At 50.0% G+C, this 22,339-nt stretch overlaps 1 protein-coding gene across 1 annotated transcript in view; it reads right to left on the reverse strand.

Moving 5' to 3' along the window:
• aamp (angio-associated, migratory cell protein) overlaps positions 1-22,339 on the reverse strand; it is a 108,693-nt gene that overhangs the window by 26,323 nt on the left and 60,031 nt on the right. Inside the window, exon 7 of the mRNA XM_072468650.1 lies at positions 15,499-15,614. Within this exon, the coding sequence (XP_072324751.1) occupies positions 15,499-15,614 (116 nt within the window). The remainder of the gene's footprint in view (positions 1-15,498; positions 15,615-22,339) is intronic.

Raw genomic sequence — 22,339 nt, forward strand, 5'->3', positions numbered from 1 at the left:
CTGCCAGACTTTGGTAGGTGGGGTTTCATCACCCAGGGTCCTTGATCCCGGTGAAAGACCCCCCGATTGGCACAGTTTGGGGTCATTCTGGGGTCGGTGGGACCTCTACAAACGGGATGGTCTACACCTGCACCAGAGGGGTACCAATATCCTGGGGGGGAAATTTGCTAATGCTGTTCGGGTTTAAACTAGTTCAGCAGGGGCTTGGGAACCTGAATCGTAGCTCCAGTACACAGGAGGTTGAGAGTAGTGAGGTCATGAGTAAGGTTTCAAAGTTGCAGGAGTGTACCGGCAGGCAGGAAGGTGGTTTAAAGTGTGTCTTCTTCAATGCCAAGAGCATCCGGAATAAGATGGATGAACTTGTGGCATGGGTTGGTACCTGGGACTTCGATGTTGTGGCCATTTCGGAGACATGGGTAGAGCAGGGACAGGAATGGTTGTTGCAGGTGCCGGGGTTTCGATATTTCAGTAAGCTCAGGGAAGGTGGTAAAAGAGGGGGAGGGGTGGCATTGTTAGTCAAGGACAGTATTACGGTGGCAGAAAGGACGTCTGATGAGGACTCGTCTACTGAGGTAGTATGGGCTGAGGTTAGAAACAGGAAAGGAGAGGTCACCCTGTTAGGGGTTTTCTATAGGCCTCCGAAAAGTTCCAGAGATGTAGAGGAAAGGATTGCAAAGATGATTCTGGATAGGAGCGAAAGCAACAGGGTAGTTGTTATGGGGGACTTTAACTTTCCAAATATTGACTGGAAACGCTATAGTTCGAGTACTTTAGATGGGTCCGTTTTTGTCCAATGTGTGCAGGAAGGTTTCCTGACACAGTATGTAGATAGGCCAACGAGAGGCGAGGCCATATTGGATTTGGTACTGGGTAATGAACCAGGACAGGTGTTAGATTTGGAGGTAGGTGAGCACTTTGGTGATAGTGACCACAATTCGATTACATTTACTTTAGTGATGGAAAGGGATAGGTATATACCGCAGGGCAAGAGTTATATCTGGGGGAAAGGCAATTATGATGCAATGAGGCAAGACTTAGGATGCATCGGATGGAGAGGAAAACTGCAGGGGATGGGCACAATGGAAATGTGGAGCTTGTTCAAGAAACAGCTACTGCGTGTCCTTGATAAGTATGTACCTGTCAGGCAGGGGGGAAGTGGTCGAGCAAGGGAACCGTGGTTTACTAAAGCAGTCGAGACACTTGTCAAGAGGAAGAAGGAAGCTTATGTAAAGATGAGACGTGAAGGTTCAGTTAGGGCGCTCGAGAGTTACAAGTTAGCTAGGAAAGACCTAAAGAGAGAGCTAAGAAGAGCCAGGAGGGGACATGAGAAATCTTTGGCAGGTAGGATCAAGGATAACCCTAAAGCTTTCTATAGATATGTCAGGAATAAAAGAATGACTAGGGCCAGTCAAGGACAGTAGTGGGACGGTGCGCATGGAGTCCGAGGAGATAGGAGAGGGGCTAAATGAATATTTTTTGTCAGTATTCACACAGGAAAAAGATAACGTTGTCGAGGAGAATACGGATATTCAGGCTACTAGACTAGAAGGGCTTGAGGTTCATAAGGAGGAGGTGTTAGCAATTCTGGAAAGTGTGAAAATAAATAAGTCCCCTGGGCCGGATGGGATTTATCCTAGGATTCTCTGGGAAGCTAGGGAGGAGATTGCTGAACCTTCTACAGGGATCTTTGTCTACAGGGATAGTGCCAGAAGACTGGAGGATAGCAAATGCTGTCCCCTTGTTCAAGAAGGGGAGTAGAGACAACCCCGGTAACTATAGACCAGTGAGCCTTACTTCTGTTGTGGACAAAGTCTTGGAAAGGTTTATAAGAGATAGGATGTATAATCATCTGGAAAGGAATAATTTGATTAGAGATAGTCAACACGGTTTTGTGAAGGGTAGGTCGTGCCTCACAAACCTTAGAGTTCTTTGAGAAGGTAACCAAACAGGTGGATGAGGGTAAAGCAGTTGATGTGGTGTATATGGATTTCAATAAAGCGTTTGATAAGGTTCCCCACGGTAGGCTACTGCAGAAAATATGGAGGCATGGGATTCAGGGTGATTTAGCAGTTTGGATCAGAAATTGGCTAGCTGGAAGAAGACAAAGGGTGGTGGTTGATGGAAAATGTTCAGACTGGAGTCCAGTTACTAGTGGTGTACCACAAGGATCTGTTTTGGGGCCACTGCTGTTTGCATTTTTATAAATGACCTGGAGGAGGGAGTAGAAGGATGGGTGAGTAAATTTGCAGATGACACTAAAGTCGGTGGAGTTGTGGACAGTGCGGAAGGATGTTAGAAGTTACAGAGGGACATAGATAAGCTGCAGCGCTGGGCTGAGAGGTGGCAAATGGAGTTTAATGCAGAAAAGTGAGAGGTGATTCATTTTGGAAGGAATAACAGGAATACAGAGTACTGGGCTAATGGTAAGATTCTTGGGAGTGTGGATGAGCAGAGAGATCTCGGTGTCCATGAACATTGATCCCTGAAAGTTGTCACCCAGGTTGAGAGGGTTGTTAAGAAGGCATACAGTGTGTTAGCTTTTATTGGTAGAGGGATTGAGTTTCGGAGCCATGAGGCCATGTTGCAGCTGTACAAAACTCCGGTGCGGCCGCATTTGGAGTATTGCGTGCAATTCTGGTCGCCGCATTATAGGAAGGATATGGAAGCATTGGAAAGGGTGCAGAGGAGATTTACCAGAATGTTGCCTGGCATGGAGGGAAGATCTTATGAGGGAAGGCTGAGGGACTTGAGGCTGTTTTCGTTAGAGAGAAGAAGGTCAAGAGGTGACTTAATTGAGGCATACAAGACGATCAGAGGATTAGATAGGGTGGACAGTGAGAGCCTTTTTCCTCGGATGGTGATGTCTAGCACGAGGGGACATAGCTTTAAATTGAGGGGTGATAGATATAAGACAGATGTCAGAGATAGGTTCTTTACTCAGGGAGTAGTAAGGGCGTGGAATGCCCTGCCTGCAACAGTAGTGGACTCGCCAACACTAAGGGCATTCAAATGATCATTGGATAGACATATGGACGATAAGGGAATAGTATAGTTTGGCTTTAGAGTGGTTTCACAGATCGGCGCAACATCGAGGGCCGAAGGGCCTGTACTGCGCTGGAATGTTCTGTGTCTATGAAAGAGGGGATGTGGTGGTCTCGCCAGTCAGGACCCCTGCCACCTCCAGAAGGTTCCACGCCCAGATGCACTCAATTATCCTCGTAGCATCACTTTCCCTTTGCAGCTCTCTGAAACACCTTAGGATCAGTGTTGTTGAGACAAGGGCGGCACGGTAGCACAGTGGTTAGCACAGTTGTTTCACAGCTCCTGGGTCCCAGGATCGATTCCCGGCTTGGGTTACTGTGCGGAGTCTGCACGTTCTCCCCGTGTCTGCGTAGGTTTCCTCCCACAATCCAAAGATGTGCAGGTTAGGTGGGTTGGCCATGATCAATTGCCTTTCGTGTCCAAACATGTCAGGTGGGGTTACTGGGATAGGGTGGAGGCGTGGGCTTAAGTAGGGTGCACTTTCCAAGGGCCGGTGCAGACTTGATGGGCTGGTGCAGACTCAATAATAATATAATAATCACAAGTTTCTTGAAGCCTACAAGAAGAAACTTAACTCGGGGACAAAGCAGCATAAACATGATGTCTTGAGGTATGATTTTGTCATTTGTGACAATGCAAATAAGGAGGCAGAGCCTGTAGCCACCTAAAATGGCTGATTCCCGATTAATTTGGCCAAAACCCGATTTAAAATGGCTAACCGAAAAGGCTGATGGGAAAAGCAGCCAACAGGACACAAACGGACAGCTGCAGACAGAATAGTGTATTCGGCTCTGGGGAAGTCGGCCCAGATCGATACTCAAGACTATTAGCAGCACATCCACCCAGACATCCACAGTTTAATCGGCTATCCCCAGGAACAATTGCAACATATTAGCAATTGAATGCCGGGCCAGACCTGTCGGCACCTGCAGTGGCCGAGACAAAGACAGGTGAACGGCCACCCCCCGATCAAGGAATCGCCCCATTATTGGAGCATATCAAACCCAGTGATTGGGAACAAGTCCAATCACTTGGGACTCAGGGTCAAGGGCCGCCCCGAGAGGCGGGAAAGCCCCTGGGCCCTATAAATTGAGGGGCCAAGTTCAGATCGATCTCTCTCTCCCTTCTTCTCCTGCTCGCAACCTTCGCAAGATCATCGACCAGAAACAGTAAGTTTGACTCCAGCGATCGCTACCCGATAGAGACTCCTAGCCATCGACCCGTATCAGCCTTTTGAATCCCGCGGGCCAGATCCGATTGGATAAACCATTCATTTCCCTGACCCGGTGGGCCATCCCCAAAAGTTAAGTATTGGCCAGTAGTGGTAGGTTTCGATATAGATAGTAGGTTTATTGTGTAAGCATTAATTGTTGTATATAATAAATGACCGTTGATTTCAATCTTACTAAGCGGTGTGCTGACTTATTAATCATAACTTGAACTTGAACCACGTGGCGGTATCAGAAAGATACCTGGCGACTCGTGAGCAAAGGTGACATAATCAGAGCTAATAAAACTAAGGCTAATTAGAGCAACAAGCCCAAGTGTTATTGTCACAAGTAGGCTTCAATGAAGTTACTGTGAAAAGCCCCTGGTCGCCATTTTCCGGCGCACTTGATGGGCCGAATGTCCTGCCTCTGCACTGTAAATTCTATGTTTCTATGATACCTCAAGTTTCAAACCATTTTCATTTAACAGGCAGGAATAGCCTCGACTCTCAAGCCCCCACACCCAGTCTAGAACATAGAACAGGACAGCACAGAACAGGCCCTTCGGCCCTCGATGTTGTGCCGAGCATTGTCCGAAACCAAGATCAAGCTATCCCACTCCCTGTCATTCTGGTGTGCTCCATGTGCCTATCCAATAACCGCTTGAAAGTTCCTAAAGTGTCCAACTCCACTATCATAGCAGGCAGTCCATTCCACACCCTAACCACTCTCTGAGTAAAGAACCTACCTAAGACATCAGTCCTATATCTCCCACCATGAACCTTATAGTTATGCCCCCTTGTAACAGCTACATCGACCCGAGGAAATAGTCTCTGAACGTCCACTCTATCCCCCTCATCATCTTATAAACCTCTATTAAGTCGCCTCTCATCCTCCTCCGCTCCAAAGAGAAAAGCCCTAGCTCCCTCAACCTTTCCTCATAAGACCTATCCTCCAAGCCAGGCAGCATCCTGGTAAATCTCCTTTGCACCCTTTCCAATGCTTCCACATCCTTCCTATAGTAAGGTGACCAGAACTGCACACAATACTCCAAATGTGGTCTCACCAAGGTCATGTACAGTTGCAGCATAACCCCGCGGCTCTTAAACTCAAGCCCCCTGTTAATAAACACTAACACACTATAGGCCTTCTTCACGGCTCTATCCACTTGAGTGGCAACCTTCAGAGATCTGTGGACATGAACCCCGAGATCTCTCTGTTCCTCCACATTCCTCAGAACCCAGCCATTGACCCTGTAATCCGCATTCAAATCTTTTCTACCAAAATGAATCTCCTCGCACTTATCAGGGTTAAACTCCATCTGCCATTTTTCGGCCCAGCTCTGCAGCCTATCAATGTCTCTTTGCAGCCTACAACAGCCCTCCACCTCATCCACTACTCCACCAATCTTGGCGTCATCAGCAAATTTACTGACCCACCCTTCAGCCCCCTCCTCCAAGTCATTGATAAAAATCACAAATAGCAGAGGACCCAGCACTGATCTCTGTGGTACCCCGCTGGTAACTGGTCTCCAGTCTGAATATTTTCCATCCACCACCACCCTCTGTCTTCTATGTGATAGCCAGTTACTTATCCAATTGGCCAAATTTCCCTCTATCCCACACCTCCTTACTTTCTTCATAAGCCGACCATGGGGAACCTTATCAAACGCCTTACTAAAATCCATGTATATGACATCAACTGCTCTACCTTCATCTACACACTTAGTTACCTCCTCAAAGAATTCAATCAAATTTGTGAGGCAAGATTTACCCTTCACAAATCCGTGTTGACTATCCCGGATTAAGCTGCATCTTTCCAAACGGTCATAAATTCTATCCTTCAGGACCTTTTCCATTATCTTCCCGACCACCGAAGTAAGACTAACTGGCCTATAATTACCAGGGTCATTCCTATTCCCTTTCTTGAACAGAGGAACAACATTCGCCACTCTCCAGTCCTCTGGCACTATCCCCGTGGACAGTGAAGACCCAAAGATCAAAGCCAAAGGCTCTGCAATCTCATCCCTTGCTTTCCAAAGAATCCTTGGATATATCCCATCTGCCCCAGGGGACTTGTCGACCCAAAGGTTTTTAAAATTGCTAATACATCCTTCCTCAGAACATCTACCTCCTCCAGCCTACCCGCCTGTATATCACACTCATCCTCAAAAACATGGCCCCTCTCCTTGGTGAACACTGAAGAAAAGTATCCATTCAACACCTCTCCTATTTCTTCTGACTCCATGCACAAGTTCCCACTACTGTCCTTGACCGGCCCTAACCTCACCCTGGTCATTCTTTTATTTCTCACATAAGAGTAAAAAGCCTTGGGGTTTTCCTTAATCCGACCCACCAAGGACTTCTCATGCCCCCTCCTAGCTCTCCTAAGCCCTTTTTTTAGCTCATTCCTTGCTACCTTGTAACCCTCAAACGACCCAACCGAACCTTGTTTTCTCATCCTTACATACTCTTCCTTTTTCCTCTTGACAAGACATTCAACCTCTTTTGTGAACCATGGTTCCCTCACACGGCCATTTCCTCCCTGCCTGACAGGGACATACCTATCAAGGACACGCAGTATTTGTTCCTTGAACAAGCTCCACTTTTCATTTGTGCCTTTCCCGGATTTTGTTCCCATTTTACGCTCCCTAATTCTTGCCTAATCGCATCATAATTACCCCTCCCCCAATTATAAACCTTGCCCTGCCGTATGGCCCTATCCCTCTCCATTGCAATAGTGAAAGACACCGAATTGTGGTCACTATCTCCAAAGTGCTCTCCCACAAACAAATCTAACACTTGGCCCGGTTCATTACCCAGTACCAAATCCTTAAGTCTGCTTAATCTCACCCTACCATATCCTTCTACTCCCCGCTCCCTCATATGTTCATCCAGCTTCCCCTTAAATGTACCGATTCTGTTCATCTCAACTGTGGTAGAGAGTTCCACATTCGCACCACTCTCTGGGTAAAGAGGTTTCCCCTGAATTCTACCTGTGACCAGAAGATTGGAGCATGTTTTAGTCTCCCCACAAGAGAAATATTGTTCCTGATAGTCGTGAACAGAAGTGGTCTCGGCAACACTTCCCACTTCCCACCACCGTAACTAACTAGCTGTAACCGTATTCCATTTATCAGTCAGCTTGCTGTCCATTCTGCTACTTGTCCCAGTTTCACAAGCTCCAACCTTATCCACAATTCTGATTTCTTACCTTATCAAAGACCTTCACGACATTACTAGTTTAATAAGGTTGCTGGGTGGCCTTCCCTTTTTGATTCTGTGCTGACCAGGCACTAGAGTTTTGGATGTTTCCCCATTATATCTTGGGAGTAAAAATCCATTATCTTTCCCACCACTGACATTGAGCTCACAGGTCTGTAGTTCCCTGGACAAGGGTTTCTCACAGTCAGGGTCGTGACCGGCAGGTGGGTTGCGGGCAGGTGCTGCGAGGGTCGCGGAGCGATCGGTCGGTCCTGCCGTTCCCGCGGTGGTCCCGATTGCGGGAAAAGCGCCCAACAGCCGCTACCGGCTTTTACATGGAGAATTGCGGCCGCTGCCGCCTTTTACATGGAGATACGGTTTAGGCTGAGTGGAGTCTACCGGCCAGAAGCGGCAGCAGAGAGCAGGTCACGCGCCCTGCACATAGAAGTGACGCAAAGCACCGTCCAGGGACGTGCTTTTGGTCCCAAAGCAGGGAGCAGAGTTCCTTCGATTTTGCAGCTGCTGGTAAGCAAAGCCAGTAAACTGTGACGATCAATGCTTTTCTTAGAAGTAAGTGACGGCCAGAGACTCAAATAGGCAGTTTACCTATTGGACAGAATCTCACAACAGAAACTGCTGGAGAGAGCTGCTGAGGAGAGTCCAGGGCAAGCCAGGGCAGTGCTAGTGTTAGATCTGTACAGAGCTCCAGGGCCTCTGGTTAACAGCCTACAAGAAGAAACTTAACTCGGGGACAAAGCATCATAAACATGATTTCTTGAGGTATGATTTTGTCATTTGTGACAATGCAAATGGGGAGGCAGAGCCCAAGTGTGTTTGTTATACGCAGGGAAGTACTGGCAAATGAGAGAAGATACAGATTTTGAAAGAGAAGTGGGTGAATAATTCCTTGTTGGGCTGAGAGTATAGAGTCAGTTATTAACTTAGAGCTGACTCGGGCGGCATGCGGCGCAGTGGTTAGCACTGGGACTGCGGCGCTGAGGACCCGGGTTCGAATCCCGGCCCTGGGTCACTGTCCGTGTGGAGTTTGCACATTCTCCCCGTGTCTGCGTGGGTTTCACCCCCCACAACCCAAAGATGGGCAGCATGGTAGCACAGTGGTTAGCACAATTGCTTCACAGCTCCAGGGTCCCAGGTTCGATTCCGGCTTGGGTCACTGTCTGTGCGGAGTCTGCACATCCTCCCCGTGTGTGCGTGGGTTTCCTCCGGGTGCTCCGGTTTCCTCCCACAGTCCAAAGATGTGCAGGTTAGGTGGATTGGCCATGATAAATTGCGCTTAGTGTCCAAAATTGCCCTTAGTGTTGGGTGGGGTTACTGGGTTATGGGGATAGGGTGGAGGTGTTGACCTTGGGTAGGGTGCTCTTTCCAAGAGCTGGGGCAGACTCGATGGGCCGAATGGCCTCCTTCTGCACTGTAAATTCTATGATGATCTATGATGATCTATGATTCTATGTGCAGGTTAGGTGGATTGGCCACTCTAAATTGCTCCTTAATTAGGAAAAGATAAATAACTGGGTACTCTGAATTTTTTTTTAAATGACTCCAAATTAAAAGACTATGCTACTGCAGCTTACCTGTGATACCACATTAAAAACATGCCAAAGCCCACAAGTCTGTCAGCATTTTGGTGTAGCATCTCCCAGGAGTATCCAATGTTGAGCAAAACACACATTTTGTGCTATTGGCGTTCACGACACCTACATGTGAGAGGTTGGATTTTCCCTTTTCATACATAGAAGATAAGAGCAGGAGGAGGCCTTTTGGCCCTTCGAGCCTGCGCCATCATTCATCACCATCACGGCTGATCATCCAACTCAATAGCCTAATCCTGCTTTCTCCCCATAGCCTTTGATCCCATTCTCCCCAAGTGCTATATCCAGCCGCCTCTTGAATATATTTAATGTTTTAGCATCAACTACTTCCCGTGGTAATGAATTCCACAGGCTCACCACTCTTTGGGGAAGAAATGTCTCCTTATCTCTGTCTGAAATGGTTTACCCTGAATCCTCAGACTGTGACCCCTGGTTCTGGACACACCCAACATTGGTAACATCTTCCCTGCATCTACCCTGCCTAGTCCTGTTAGAATTTTATAAGTCTCTATGAGATCCCCCCTCATTCTTCTGAACTCCAGCGAGAACAACCCCAACCTGGTCAATCTCTCCTCATATGACAGTCCCGCCATCCCTGGAATCAGTCTGGTAAACCTTCGCTGCGCTCCCTCGAGAGCAAGAACATCCTTCCTCAGAGAAGGAGACCCAAACTGCCCACAATACTCCAGGTGTGGCCTCACCAAGGCCCTGTACAATTGCAGCCACACATCCCTGCTTCTATACTCGAAACCTCTCGCAATGAAGGCCAACATACCATTAGCCTTCTTTACCGCCTGCTGCACCTGCATGCTTACCTTCAGTGACTGGTGCACAAGGACACCCAGGTCCCGCTGCACACTCCCCTCTCCCAATTTACAACCATTCAGGTAGTAATCTGCCTTCTTGTTTTTGCTTCCAAAGTGAATAACCTCACACTTATCCAAATTATACTGCATCTGCCATTGATTTGCCCACTCGCCCAACCTGTCCAGATCATGCTGTACGATCCCTGTATCCTCGTCACAATTCACCCACCCACCTAACTTGGTATCATCTGCAAACTTTGAGATGTTACATTTTGTTCCCTCATCCAAATCATTAATATATATTGTGAATAGCTGGGGTCCCGGCACCGATCCCTGTGGTACCCCACTAGTTACTGCCTGACAATTTGAAAAGGACCCATTAATCCCTACTCTTTGTTTCCTCTCTGCCAACCAGTTTTCTATCCACCGAAATAAATTTCCCCCAATCCCATGCGCTTTAATTTTGCACAATAATCTCTTCTGCGGGACTTTGTCAAACGCCTTTTGAAAGTCCAAATATACCACATCGACTGGCTCCCCCTTGTCGACTGTACTGGTTACATCTTCAAAGAATTCCAACAGATTTGTCAAGCATGATTTTCCCTTCATAAATCCATGCTGACTCTGACTGATCCTTCCACTGCTTTCTAAATGTTCTGCTATAAAGTCCTTGATAATGGATTCAAGCATTTTCCCCACTATCGATGTAGACCAGGCTTACTGGTCTATAATTCCCTGCTTTCTCACTACCTCCCTTTTTGAATATCGGATGAATAAAGATGAAGATGGCACAAAGGAACTGGCAAAAGTCTACATCTGATCATCCTGGGTGACATGGTAGCACAGTGGTTAGCACTGTTGCTTCACATGCTCCAGGGTCCCGGCTTGGGTCACTGTCTGTGCGGAGTCTGCACGTTCTCCCCGTGTCTGCGTGGGTTTCCTCCGGGTGCTCCGGTTTACTCCCACAAGCCCCGAAAGACGTGCTGTTGGGTGAATTGGCCATTCAGAATTCTCCCTCTGCGTACCCGAACAGGCGCCGGAATGTGGCGACTAGGAGCTTTTCACAGTAACTTCATTGCAGTGTTAATGTAAGCCTACTTGTGACAATAAAAATATTATTATTATTCTATGTGCATTGCCGCTCCTCCTTTGAAACTGATTCAAGTGAGATTGTGAGGGCAAAGCATGCTCCCCTTTCGCATTACGGCAAGCGAACATGGCGTGGGTCGCGGAGGCCATCCAACTGCCAAAAGTTTGAAAAACACTGCCCGAGTCGGATTCAATCTCCCGTCTTAACTATAGGATGCACTGTAGTTTTGGAAAGGGGGCAGGCCCAGCAGCTGGTGTGGAGTTTAGATGTTGGGCTGTTCGTGGGTCTGGGTTGTGTGTGAAGATGGCCAAGGTGTTGGACAAGTATGCAGAGTTCAATAAGAATGGGGAGGTCTCACTATCGGTGCTATGGGAGGCTCTGAAGATCGTTTGGGGGTGGGGGTGATTGCTTACGTGGTGTAGGTGGATAGGGGAGGAAGGGAGGAGCGGCTGGTGAATGAGAAATTGGAGGTGGGTGGGAAATATTCAGAGTACCCGACTCCGGAGCTTTTGGCCAGCAGGAGGCTGCTGCAGGACAGATTGATCTGGTGTCCACGGATAAAGCGGTGTGGCAATTGAGACGGGCAAAGGGGGTAATTTATGAGTACGGGGAGAAGCCAAGCGGGGTGCCAGTTGAGGCGGCAGAAGCAGCTCAGAGACGCCAGGGGATGAGTCAGACCTGGTGGAGTTTAGGGGCGGCGCGTTGGAACAGTGGCTAGCATTGCTGCCTCATGGCGCCGAGGACTTGGGTTCAATCCCGGCCCCGGGTTGAATGGCGGAGCAGACTCGATGGGCCGAGTGGCCTAATTCGGCTTCTATGTCTTCTGGTCCCAACCCTGAGACACACCACTAGCCACTGATCACCAACCAGAAAAGCACCCATTTATCCCCACTCTTTGCTTTCTGTCAGTTAAACAATCCTCCATCCATGCTAATACATTACCTGAAGCAACTTTATCTTATGCAGAGCGATTTGGGGCTTTCTCTGGGTACAAATTGACTTTGGTAAAAAGTGAATGTTTTCTGGTCACTCCACCAGGGAAGGGAGCTAACTTAGAGGTGTTGTCCTTTCACCTGACAAGTTCTCATTTTGGACATTTTGGGGCTCAGGTGGCCCGGGAATGGGCGCAGCTACGGAAACTGAACTTTACGAGTTTGGTGAGCAAGGTTAAGGGAGGCCTGCAGAGGTGGGGCAGTCCCCCTCGGGGCAGTCCCCCTCGGTCCCTGGCTGGATACAGTCAGAAAAGATGAATATATACCAGGATTTTTGGTTTTATTTTGGTGCCTTCCGGTGTTCCAGCCCAAGGTTTTCTCCGTGGGGGAGGAACGGCTTATTTCGGCGTTCATTTGGGCGGGACGAGCGGCGAGGATTCGGAAGGTGGTCCTGCAGAGGGACAGGTAGTCAGGGGATTTAGTGCTGCTGAACACGTCTGATTATTACTGGGCGGCGGACGTGTAGTAGGTATTGAGTTGGTGTGGAAGGAAGTCTGGGTGAGGATGGAGGCGAGGGCGTGCTGGAGGACAGGGCTGCGAGCACCCGTGGCTGCCCCGCTTCCGTTCGCTCAAGGGAAATGTTTGGGGATTCCGGCGGTATTGGCCACATTAAAAATACGGAGGCAATTACGGCAGCATTTTAAACTGGGGGCAGGGTCGAAGACGGCTCCCATTCGGGATAATCACCCGTTCGAGCCTGCAAGATTGGACACCAGGTTTAGAAGTTGGGAGGACAAAGGGGTGGTGGTAATGGGGGATTTATTCCTGGAGGACGATATGCGAGATTGGAGGAGCTAGCGGTGAAGTATGGTTTTGCGCAGTCCGAAACGTTTAGATACTTGCAGGTTAGGGATTTTGCGAAGAGGGTTTTCCTGACCTTTCCAGTGATACATCGTTGTTGGAGAGAGTCCTGTCGTTGGCGGGGGTGGAGGAGGGGAGTACTTCAGGAATTTACAGCAGGATTCTGGCAGAGGACATTGCATCGCTGGGGGGCGGGGGGGGGGGATTAAGGTCAAATGGAAGGAATAATAAATAATAATTTGGTTAACTGGGTGTTATTATTCTGGTTGGCGATCAGTGACTAGTGGTGTGTCTCAGAGATCAGGGTTGGCTCCATAAGACCATAAGCCATAGAAGAGTTTGGGGCGGGGTGTGGGGGGTGGTGTGAAGCCCTACGGAGAGTAAATGCCACGTCATCCTGTGCGAGGCTTGGGCTCTTACAGTTAATGGTGGTTTTTCAGGCACACTTCACAAGGGCTAGGATGAGTCGGGTGTGTGAGGGGGGAGAGGATAAGTGCGAGCGGTGTGGGACGGGCCCAGTGAATCATGTACACATGTTCTGAGCATGTCTTAAGCTGGCAAACGTCTGGGGCTCCTTCTTCAGGACCATGTCAGCGATCTTCCAAATGGAATTGGAGCCTGGTCCCCTGGAGGCCATTCTCGGGGTGTCGAGCTGTAGACAGGGGTGGGGGCAGATGTGTCAGCCCTCGCCTTGCTGACTGCTCGCTGGCGGGTTCTGTTGGGAGTGGACATCAGCCTCTCTGCCCTGTGGCCTCGGCTTAACTGGGGGATCTCGTGGAGTTTATGTACCTTGAGAAAATTAAATAAAGGCTGAGAGGTTCAATTGGGAGGTTTTAAATAAGATGGCAGCCATTTGTCATGTATTTCAAGGGAGTGGTCACTGTCAGATGTTAGGGGGTTGGGAGAAGAGTGTTGGGGACGTTTTCTCTTTTGGGGTTGTTTTCTACACATAAAAAAAGTTTTAATAAAAATATATTTTTATTTTAAGTATCGGATTCACATAACAATGATATGCCAGTCCTCGTACACCATTCCCTTTTCCAAAAAATGTAACTGTGCCTCTCTTGAATAGGCACCGGAATGTGGCGACTAGGGACTTTTCACAGTAACTTCATTGAAGCCTACTTGTGACAATAAGCGATTATTAATATTATTATTTCTGCCCCAACATACTGTTCAAATAATCTAACATGGCTAGATTATCAAATCCCTGTCACAAGCTAGCGTCCCCTGCTGGCTTCAAAAATCACTGCAAATTCAAAAACAAACACAGTGTCAAGATGTGATGGTGTTATTGAAATGTGCAAAACTCCCATCAAAGAGGATTAAGAATTAAAGCAAGATGGACAACTCATTCTTTATGCACTCAGCTCCGCTCATGGCCTAATTGGAAAAGGTGCAAATCAAATGTATCAGCGAGGCAGAGCACCCAGAAGGATCCAAGTTCAATTCTGAGGTGCCACGAATGCAGTGAGGTCCAAGTGGAGGGGCGGAACCCTCGGAGTATTCCAATATCATCATTCAATCGCAAAAGGAGGAAAGTTTCACTCGAGCGCCACAGAAATCAGTGAATTATTGCAGATCAACAGCAACGGAACAAGCCATTCAACAACGGGCCAACGTCAAATTCACGTTCCACCCGACATCCTCTGACTCTTCTCCATCCTCCTACACAGATCAGGTCCTTCTAATCCTTCCTGCCTCACTTCCCCTGAGATGGGTCCGTGACTTCATCGCTGCCCGTCTTTGGCAGTTCTACATCTGAACCACTCTCTGGGTGGAAACATAGAAAATAGGGGCAGGAGGAGGCCTTTTGGCCCTTCGAGCATGCTCCACCATTCATGATAATCTTGGTTGATTATCGAACTGAAAAGCCTAATCCCGCTTTTCCCCCATATCCTTCGATCCCCTTTTCCCCAAGAGCTATATCTAACTGCTTCTTGGAAACATGCAATGTTTTGGCCTCAACTATTTCCTGTGGTAACGAATTCCACAGGCCAACCACTCTCTGAACAGCAGAACATAGAACATTACAGCGCAGTACAGGCCCTTCGGCCCTCGATGTTGCGCAGACCTGTGAAACCACTCTAAAGCCCATCTACACTATTCCCTTATCGTCCATATGTCTATCCAATGACCATTTGAATGCCCTTAGTGTTGGCAAGTCCACTACTGTTGCAGGCAGGGCATTCCACGCCCTTACTACTCTCTGAGTAAAGAGCCTACCTCTGACATCTGTCTTATATCTATCTCCCCTCAATTTAAAGGTATGTCCCCTCGTGCCAGACATCACCATCCGAGGAAGAAGGCTCTCACTGTCCACCCTATCCAATCCTCTGATCATCTTCTATGCCTCAATTAAGTCACCTCTTAACCTTCTTCTCTCTAACGAAAACAGCCTCAAGTCCCTCAGCCTTTCCTCATAAGATCTTCCCTCCATACCAGGCAACATTCTGGTAAAACTCCTCTGCACCCTTTCCAATGCTTCCACGTCCTTCCTATAATGCGGCGACCAGAATTGCACGCAATACCCCAAATGCGGCCGCACCAGAGCTTTGTACAGCTGCAACGTTGAAGATCTCATTCAGTTCAATCTCAGCTTTCCCTTTTCTCAGGGAAAGGGGTCTAGCACCTTAGAATCAGAGAATATTACCGGGCAGGAAAAGGCCATTCGGCCCATCACTCCCTTGCCGGCTCTTTGAACGAACAGTTCAACACTTTGGGAAAACGCGAGATTACCGATTACCTTGCCTGTGAGCGGGTTGAGAAGCTTGGCCGTGCAATCGACAGAGCCAGTCAGGACCAGGCTCCCGGTGTCATTGGCGGCGAGGCAGGTCAGGGGACCCCGGTGACTATCCTGACCTAGAGACAGAGGCACAAACAAAGCACAAGAGTCAGGATTTAACGGGGTAACTGCCTCCCATCGAAACACATCTCTCTCAGGAGTGAGGCAGTGGGGCCAGGAGAGAATTAGCAAGAACCACAACGTGGAAAAATGTAACTACAAAGACAGAAGATTGCACAGGAGCTAACTCCCTTATCTCTACCCTCCAACCTCTCATTCTATCAACATTAATGATAATAATCGCTTATTGCCACAAATAGGCTTCAATAAAGTTACTGTGAAAAGCCGCTAGTCGCCATATTCCAGCGCCTGTTCAGTGAGGTCGATACGGGAATTGAACCCACACTGCTGCCTTGTTCTGCATTACAAGCCAGCTGCTTAGCCCACCGTGCTAAACCAACCCTTTATTGTGCACAGGTCACCTCTGAACACTTATCTAATTCTCCCCAAGCTACGCCTGTGGCCTGCACATTCCTCCTCTGCCGCCGGGCTGCTTTACTGCTGCGCTGAAACTCTGCACCAAATGCACCACCCCTTTTTCTCAACCTATCTTACAGCTAGCACCACCGCCTCTCTCCGCCTTCCTCCAATGGCCTTCGATCAAGCTTAGGTTCAACATTCATTTTCTACCTTCGTCCAGGAGGCAGGTTTGAGCTTCAGGTTTTCATCCACTTTTCTCGATTTAAAGCCCGGAATTAAAGGGAGCGGAATTACTGTGCAGAGGAACACGTGTCACAGCAGGAGAAACCGCCCCTGATCCTGTATTGTCCCGAATTACACTGCTGCAGAGATCTTCCTTCATCTCTTGGTTTGCAGTGATCAGCTTCTGTGGAAGAGCTCTCACTGCTGAATTATTTAAACTGTTTCATTAGAATTTTTAGATATTGACTTCCGGTGGTGGCAAGTCGGCGAAGACCATGGGCTGCATGGTAGCACAGTGGTTAGCACTGTGGCGACACAGCACCAGGGTCCCAGGTTCGATTCCCGGCTTGGGTCACTGTCTGTGCGGAGTCTGTACGTTCTCCCAGTGTCTGCGTGGGTTTCCTCCGGGTGCTCCGGTTTCCTCCCACGAGTCCCGAAAGACGTGCTGTTGGGTGAATTGGACATTCTGAATTCTCCCTCAGTGCACCCAAACCAGTGACGGAATGTGGCGACTCGGGGCTTTTCACAGTAACTTCACTGCAGTGTTTGTGAAAGGCCACTTGTGACAATAAAGATTATTATTATTAACTGAAAATGATTTTTTTTGGGGAGTCTGCGTGGCTCACCAGGAGGGAAGATGGAGATACATCTCCAGCGGGTGTGGCCTCTCCTATCACGGCAGATATACTGACTGGGGTACCGGCGGATATACTGACGGGGGTACCGGCGGATATACTGACAGGGGTACTGGGGGATATACTGACGGGGGTACTGGGGGATATACTGACGGGGGTACTGACGGATATACTGACGGGGGTACAGGCGGATATACTGTCGGGGGTACTGGGGGATATACTGACGGGGGTACTGGCGGATATACTGACGGGGGTACTGGCGGATATACTGACGGGGGTACCGGCGGATATACTGACGGGAGTACTGGCGGATATACTGACGGGAGTACTGGCGGATATACTGACCGGGGGTACTGGCGGATAGACTGGTAGTGGTACAGGGGGATATACTGACAGGGGTACTGGCGGATATACTGGTAGGGGTACTGGGGGATATACTGACCTGGGTACAGGGGGACATACTGACAGTGGTACTGGGGGATATACTGATGGGGGTACTGGCGGATATACTGACCGGGGGTACTGGCAGATAGACTGGTAGTGGTACAGGGGGATATACTGACGGGGGTACAGGCGGATATACTGGTAGGGGTACTGGGGGATATACTGACCTGGGTACAGGGGGATATACTGACGGGGGTGCTGGGGGATATACTGACGGGGGTACAGGGGGATATACTGACCTGGGTACGGGGGATATACTGACGGGGGTACTGGCGGATATACTGACCGGGTACAGGCGGATATACTGACAGGGGTACCGGCGGATATACTGACGGGGGTACCGGCAGATATACTGACGGGGGTACTGGCGGATATACTGACGGGGGTACTGGCGGATATACTGACCGGGTACAGGCGGATATACTGACAGGGGTACCGGCGGATAAACTGACTGGGGTACTGGCGGATATACTGACGGGGGTACCGGCAGATATACTGACGGGGGTACTGGCGGATATACTGACAGGGGTACCGGCAGATATACTGACTGGGGTACTGGCGGATATACTGACGGGGGTCCCGGCGGATATACTGATCGGGTACAGGCGGATATACTGACAGGGGTACCGGCGGATATACTGACTGGGGTACTGGCGGATATACTGACGGGGGTACCGGCAGATATACTGACAGGGGTACCGGCGGATATACTGACGGGGGTCCCGGCGGATATACTGACGGGGGTACTGGTAGATATACTGACGGGGGTACCGGCGGATATACTGGTAGGGGTACTGGGGGATATACTGACCTGGGTACAGGGGGATATACTGACGGGGGTACTGACGGATATACTGGTAGTGGTACAGGGGGATATACTGACGGGGGTACTGGCGGATATACTGACCTGGGTACAGGCGGATATGCTGACGGGGGTACTGGTGGATATACTGGTAGGGGTACAGGGGGATATACTGACAGGGTACAGGCGGATATACTGGTAGGGGTACAGGGGGATATACTGACGGGGTACAGGCGGATATACTGGTAGAGGTACAGGGGATATACTGACGGGGTACTGGCGGATATACTGATGGGTGTACTGGGGGATATACTGACAGGGGTACTGGCGGATATGCTGACGGGGGTACTGGCGGATATACTGAAAGAAGTATTGCGTGCAATTCTGGTCGCCGTATTATAGGAAGGATGTGGAAACATTGGAAAGGGTGCAGAGGAGAGTTACCAGAATGTTGCCTGGTATGGAGGGAAGATCTTATGAGGAAAGGCTGAGGGACATGAGGCTGTTTTCATTAGAGAGAAGAAGGTTAAGAGGTGACTTAATTGAGGCAGACAAGATGATCAGAGGATTGGATAGGGTGAGACAGTGAGAGCCTTTTTCCTCGGATGGTGATGTCTAGCTCGAGAGGACATAGCTTTAAATTGAGGGGAGATAGATATAGGACAGATGTCAGAGGTAGGTTCTTTACGCAGAGAGTAGTAAGGGCGTGGAATGCCCTGCCTGCAAAAGTAGTGGGCTCGCCAACACTAAGGGCATTCAAATGGTCATTGGATAGACATATGGACGATAACGGAATAGTGTAGATGGGCTTTAGAGTGGTTTCACAGGTTGGCACAACATCGAGGGCCGAAGGGCCTGTACTGCGCTGCAATGTTCTATGTTCTACGTTCTAGGGGTACCAGCGGATATACTGACGGGGGTAATGGCGGATATGCTGACGGGGGTACAGGCGGATATACTGATGGGGGTACTGGCGGATATACTGATGGGGGTACAGGCGGATATACTGATGGGGGTACCGGCGGATATACTGACAGGGGTACCGGCGGATATACTGACGGGGGTACCGGCGGATATACAGACAGGGGTACTGGCGGATATACTGACGGGGGTACTGGCGGATATACTGACGGGGGTACCGGCGGATATACTGACGGGGGTACCGGCGGATATACTGATGGGGGTACCGGCGGATATACTGACGAGGGTACTGGCGGATATACTGACGGGGGTACTGGCGGATATACTGACGGGGGTACCGGCGGATATACTGACAGGGGTACTGGCGGATATACTGACGGGGGTACTAGCGGATATACTGACGGGGGTACTGGGGGATATACTGACGGGGGTACTGGGGGATATACTGACAGGGGTACTGGCGGATATACTGACGGGGGTACTGGCGGATATACTGACGGGGGTACCGGCGGATATACTGACAGGGGTACTGGTGGATATACTGACGGGGGTACCGGCGGATATACTGACGGGGGTACTGGGGGATATACTGACGGGGGTACCGGCGGATATACTGACGGGGGTACCGGCGGATACACCGCCGGGGGTACGGGCGGATATACTGACGGGGGTACTGGGGGATATACTGACCTGGGTACAGGCGGATATACTGACGGGGGTACAGGCGGATATACTGACGGGGGTACTGGGGGATATACTGACGGGTGTACTGGCGGATATACTGACCTGGGTACAGGCGGATATACTGACGGGGGTACAGGCGGATATACTGACGGGGGTACTGGGGGATATACTGACGGGGGTACTGGGGGATATACTGACGGGGGTACTGGGGGATATACTGATGGGGGTACTTGGGGATATACTGACGGGGGTACAGGCGGATATAGTGACGGGGGTACTGGGGTATATACTGACGGGGAACTGGGGGATATACTGACGGGGGTACTGGCGGATATACTGACCGGGTACAGGCGGATATACTGACAGGGGTACCGGCGGATATTCCGACGGGGGTACCAGCAGATATACTGACAGGGGTACAGGCGGATATACTGACGGGGGTACTGGGGGATATACTGACGGGTGTACTGGGGGATATACTGACCTGGGTACAGGCGGATATACTGACGGGGGTACAGGCGGATATACTGACGGGGGTACTGGGGGATATACTGACGGGTGTACTGGCGGATATACTGACCTGGGTACAGGCGGATATACTGACGGGGGTACAGGCGGATATACTGACGGGGGTACTGGGGGATATACTGACGGGGGTACTGGGGGATATACTGACGGGGGTACTGGGGGATATACTGACGGGGGTACTGGGGGATATACTGACGGGGGTACTTGGGGATATACTGACGGGGGTACTGGGGGATATACTGACCGGGGTTACAGGCGGATATACCGACCGGGGTTACAGGCGGATATAGTGACGGGGGTACTGGGGTATATACTGACGGGGAACTGGGGGATATACTGACGGGGGTACTGGCGGATATACTGACCGGGTACAGGCGGATATACTGACAGGGGTACCGGCGGATATTCTGACGGGGGTACCGGCAGATATACTGACAGGGGTACAGGGGGATATACTGACCTGGGTACGGGGGATATACTGACGGGGGTACTGGCGGATATACTGACCGGGTACAGGCGGATATACTGACAGGGGTACCGGCGGATATACTGACGGGGGTACCGGCAGATATACTGACGGGGGTACTGGCGGATATACTGACAGGGGTACCGGCAGATATACTGACGGGGGTACTGGCGGATATACTGACCGGGTACAGGCGGATATACTGACAGGGGTACCGGCGGATATACTGACTGGGGTACTGGCGGATATACTGACGGGGGTACCGGCAGATATACTGACGGGGGTACTGGCGGATATACTGACAGGGGTACCGGCAGATATACTGACTGGGGTACTGGCGGATATACTGACGGGGGTCCCGGCGGATATACTGACCGGGTACAGGCGGATATACTGACAGGGGTACCGGCGGATATACTGACGGGGGTCCCGGCGGATATACTGACGGGGGTACTGGTAGATATACTGACGGGGGTACCGGCGGATATACTGGTAGGGGTACTGGGGGATATACTGACCTGGGTACAGGGGGATATACTGACGGGGGTACTGACGGATATACTGGTAGTGGTACAGGGGGATATACTGACGGGGGTACTGGGGGATAACTGACGGGGGTACTGGCGGATATACTGACCTGGGTACAGGCGGATATGCTGACGGGGGTACTGGTGGATATACTGGTAGGGGTACAGGGGGATATACTGACAGGGTACAGGCGGATATACTGGTAGGGGTACAGGGGGATATACTGACGGGGTACAGGCGGATATACTGGTAGGGGTACTGGGGGATATACTGACCTGGGTACAGGGGGATATACTGACGGGGTACTGGCGGATATACTGACGGGTGTACTGGGGGATATACTGACGGGGGTACTGGCGGATATGCTGACGGGGGTACTGGCGGATATACTGAAAGAAGTATTGCGTGCAATTCTGGGCGCCGTATTATAGGAAGGATGTGGAAACATTGGAAAGGGTGCAGAGGAGAGTTACCAGAATGTTGCCTGGTATGGAGGGAAGATCTTATGAGGAAAGGCTGAGGGACATGAGGCTGTTTTCATTAGAGAGAAGAAGGTTAAGAGGTGACTTAATTGAGGCAGACAAGATGATCAGGGGATTGGATAGGGTGAGACAGTGAGAGCCTTTTTCCTCGGATGGTGATGTCTAGCTCGAGAGGACATAGCTTTAAATTGAGGGGAGATAGATATAGGACAGATGTCAGAGGTAGGTTCTTTACGCAGAGAGTAGTAAGGGCGTGGAATGCCCTGCCTGCAAAAGTAGTGGGCTCGCCAACACTAAGGGCATTCAAATGGTCATTGGATAGACATATGGACGATAACGGAATAGTGTAGATGGGCTTTAGAGTGGTTTCACAGGTTGGCACAACATCGAGGGCCGAAGGGCCTGTACTGCGCTGCAATGTTCTATGTTCTACGTTCTAGGGGTACCAGCGGATATACTGACGGGGGTAATGGCGGATATGCTGACGGGGGTACAGGCGGATATACTGATGGGGGTACAGGCGGATATACTGATGGGGGTACAGGCGGATATACTGATGGGGGTACCGGCGGATATACTGAAGGGGGTACCGGCGGATATACTGACGGGG

Source organism: Scyliorhinus torazame, chromosome 2, assembly GCF_047496885.1.
Source record: "Scyliorhinus torazame isolate Kashiwa2021f chromosome 2, sScyTor2.1, whole genome shotgun sequence".
NCBI lineage: Eukaryota > Metazoa > Chordata > Chondrichthyes > Carcharhiniformes > Scyliorhinidae > Scyliorhinus > Scyliorhinus torazame.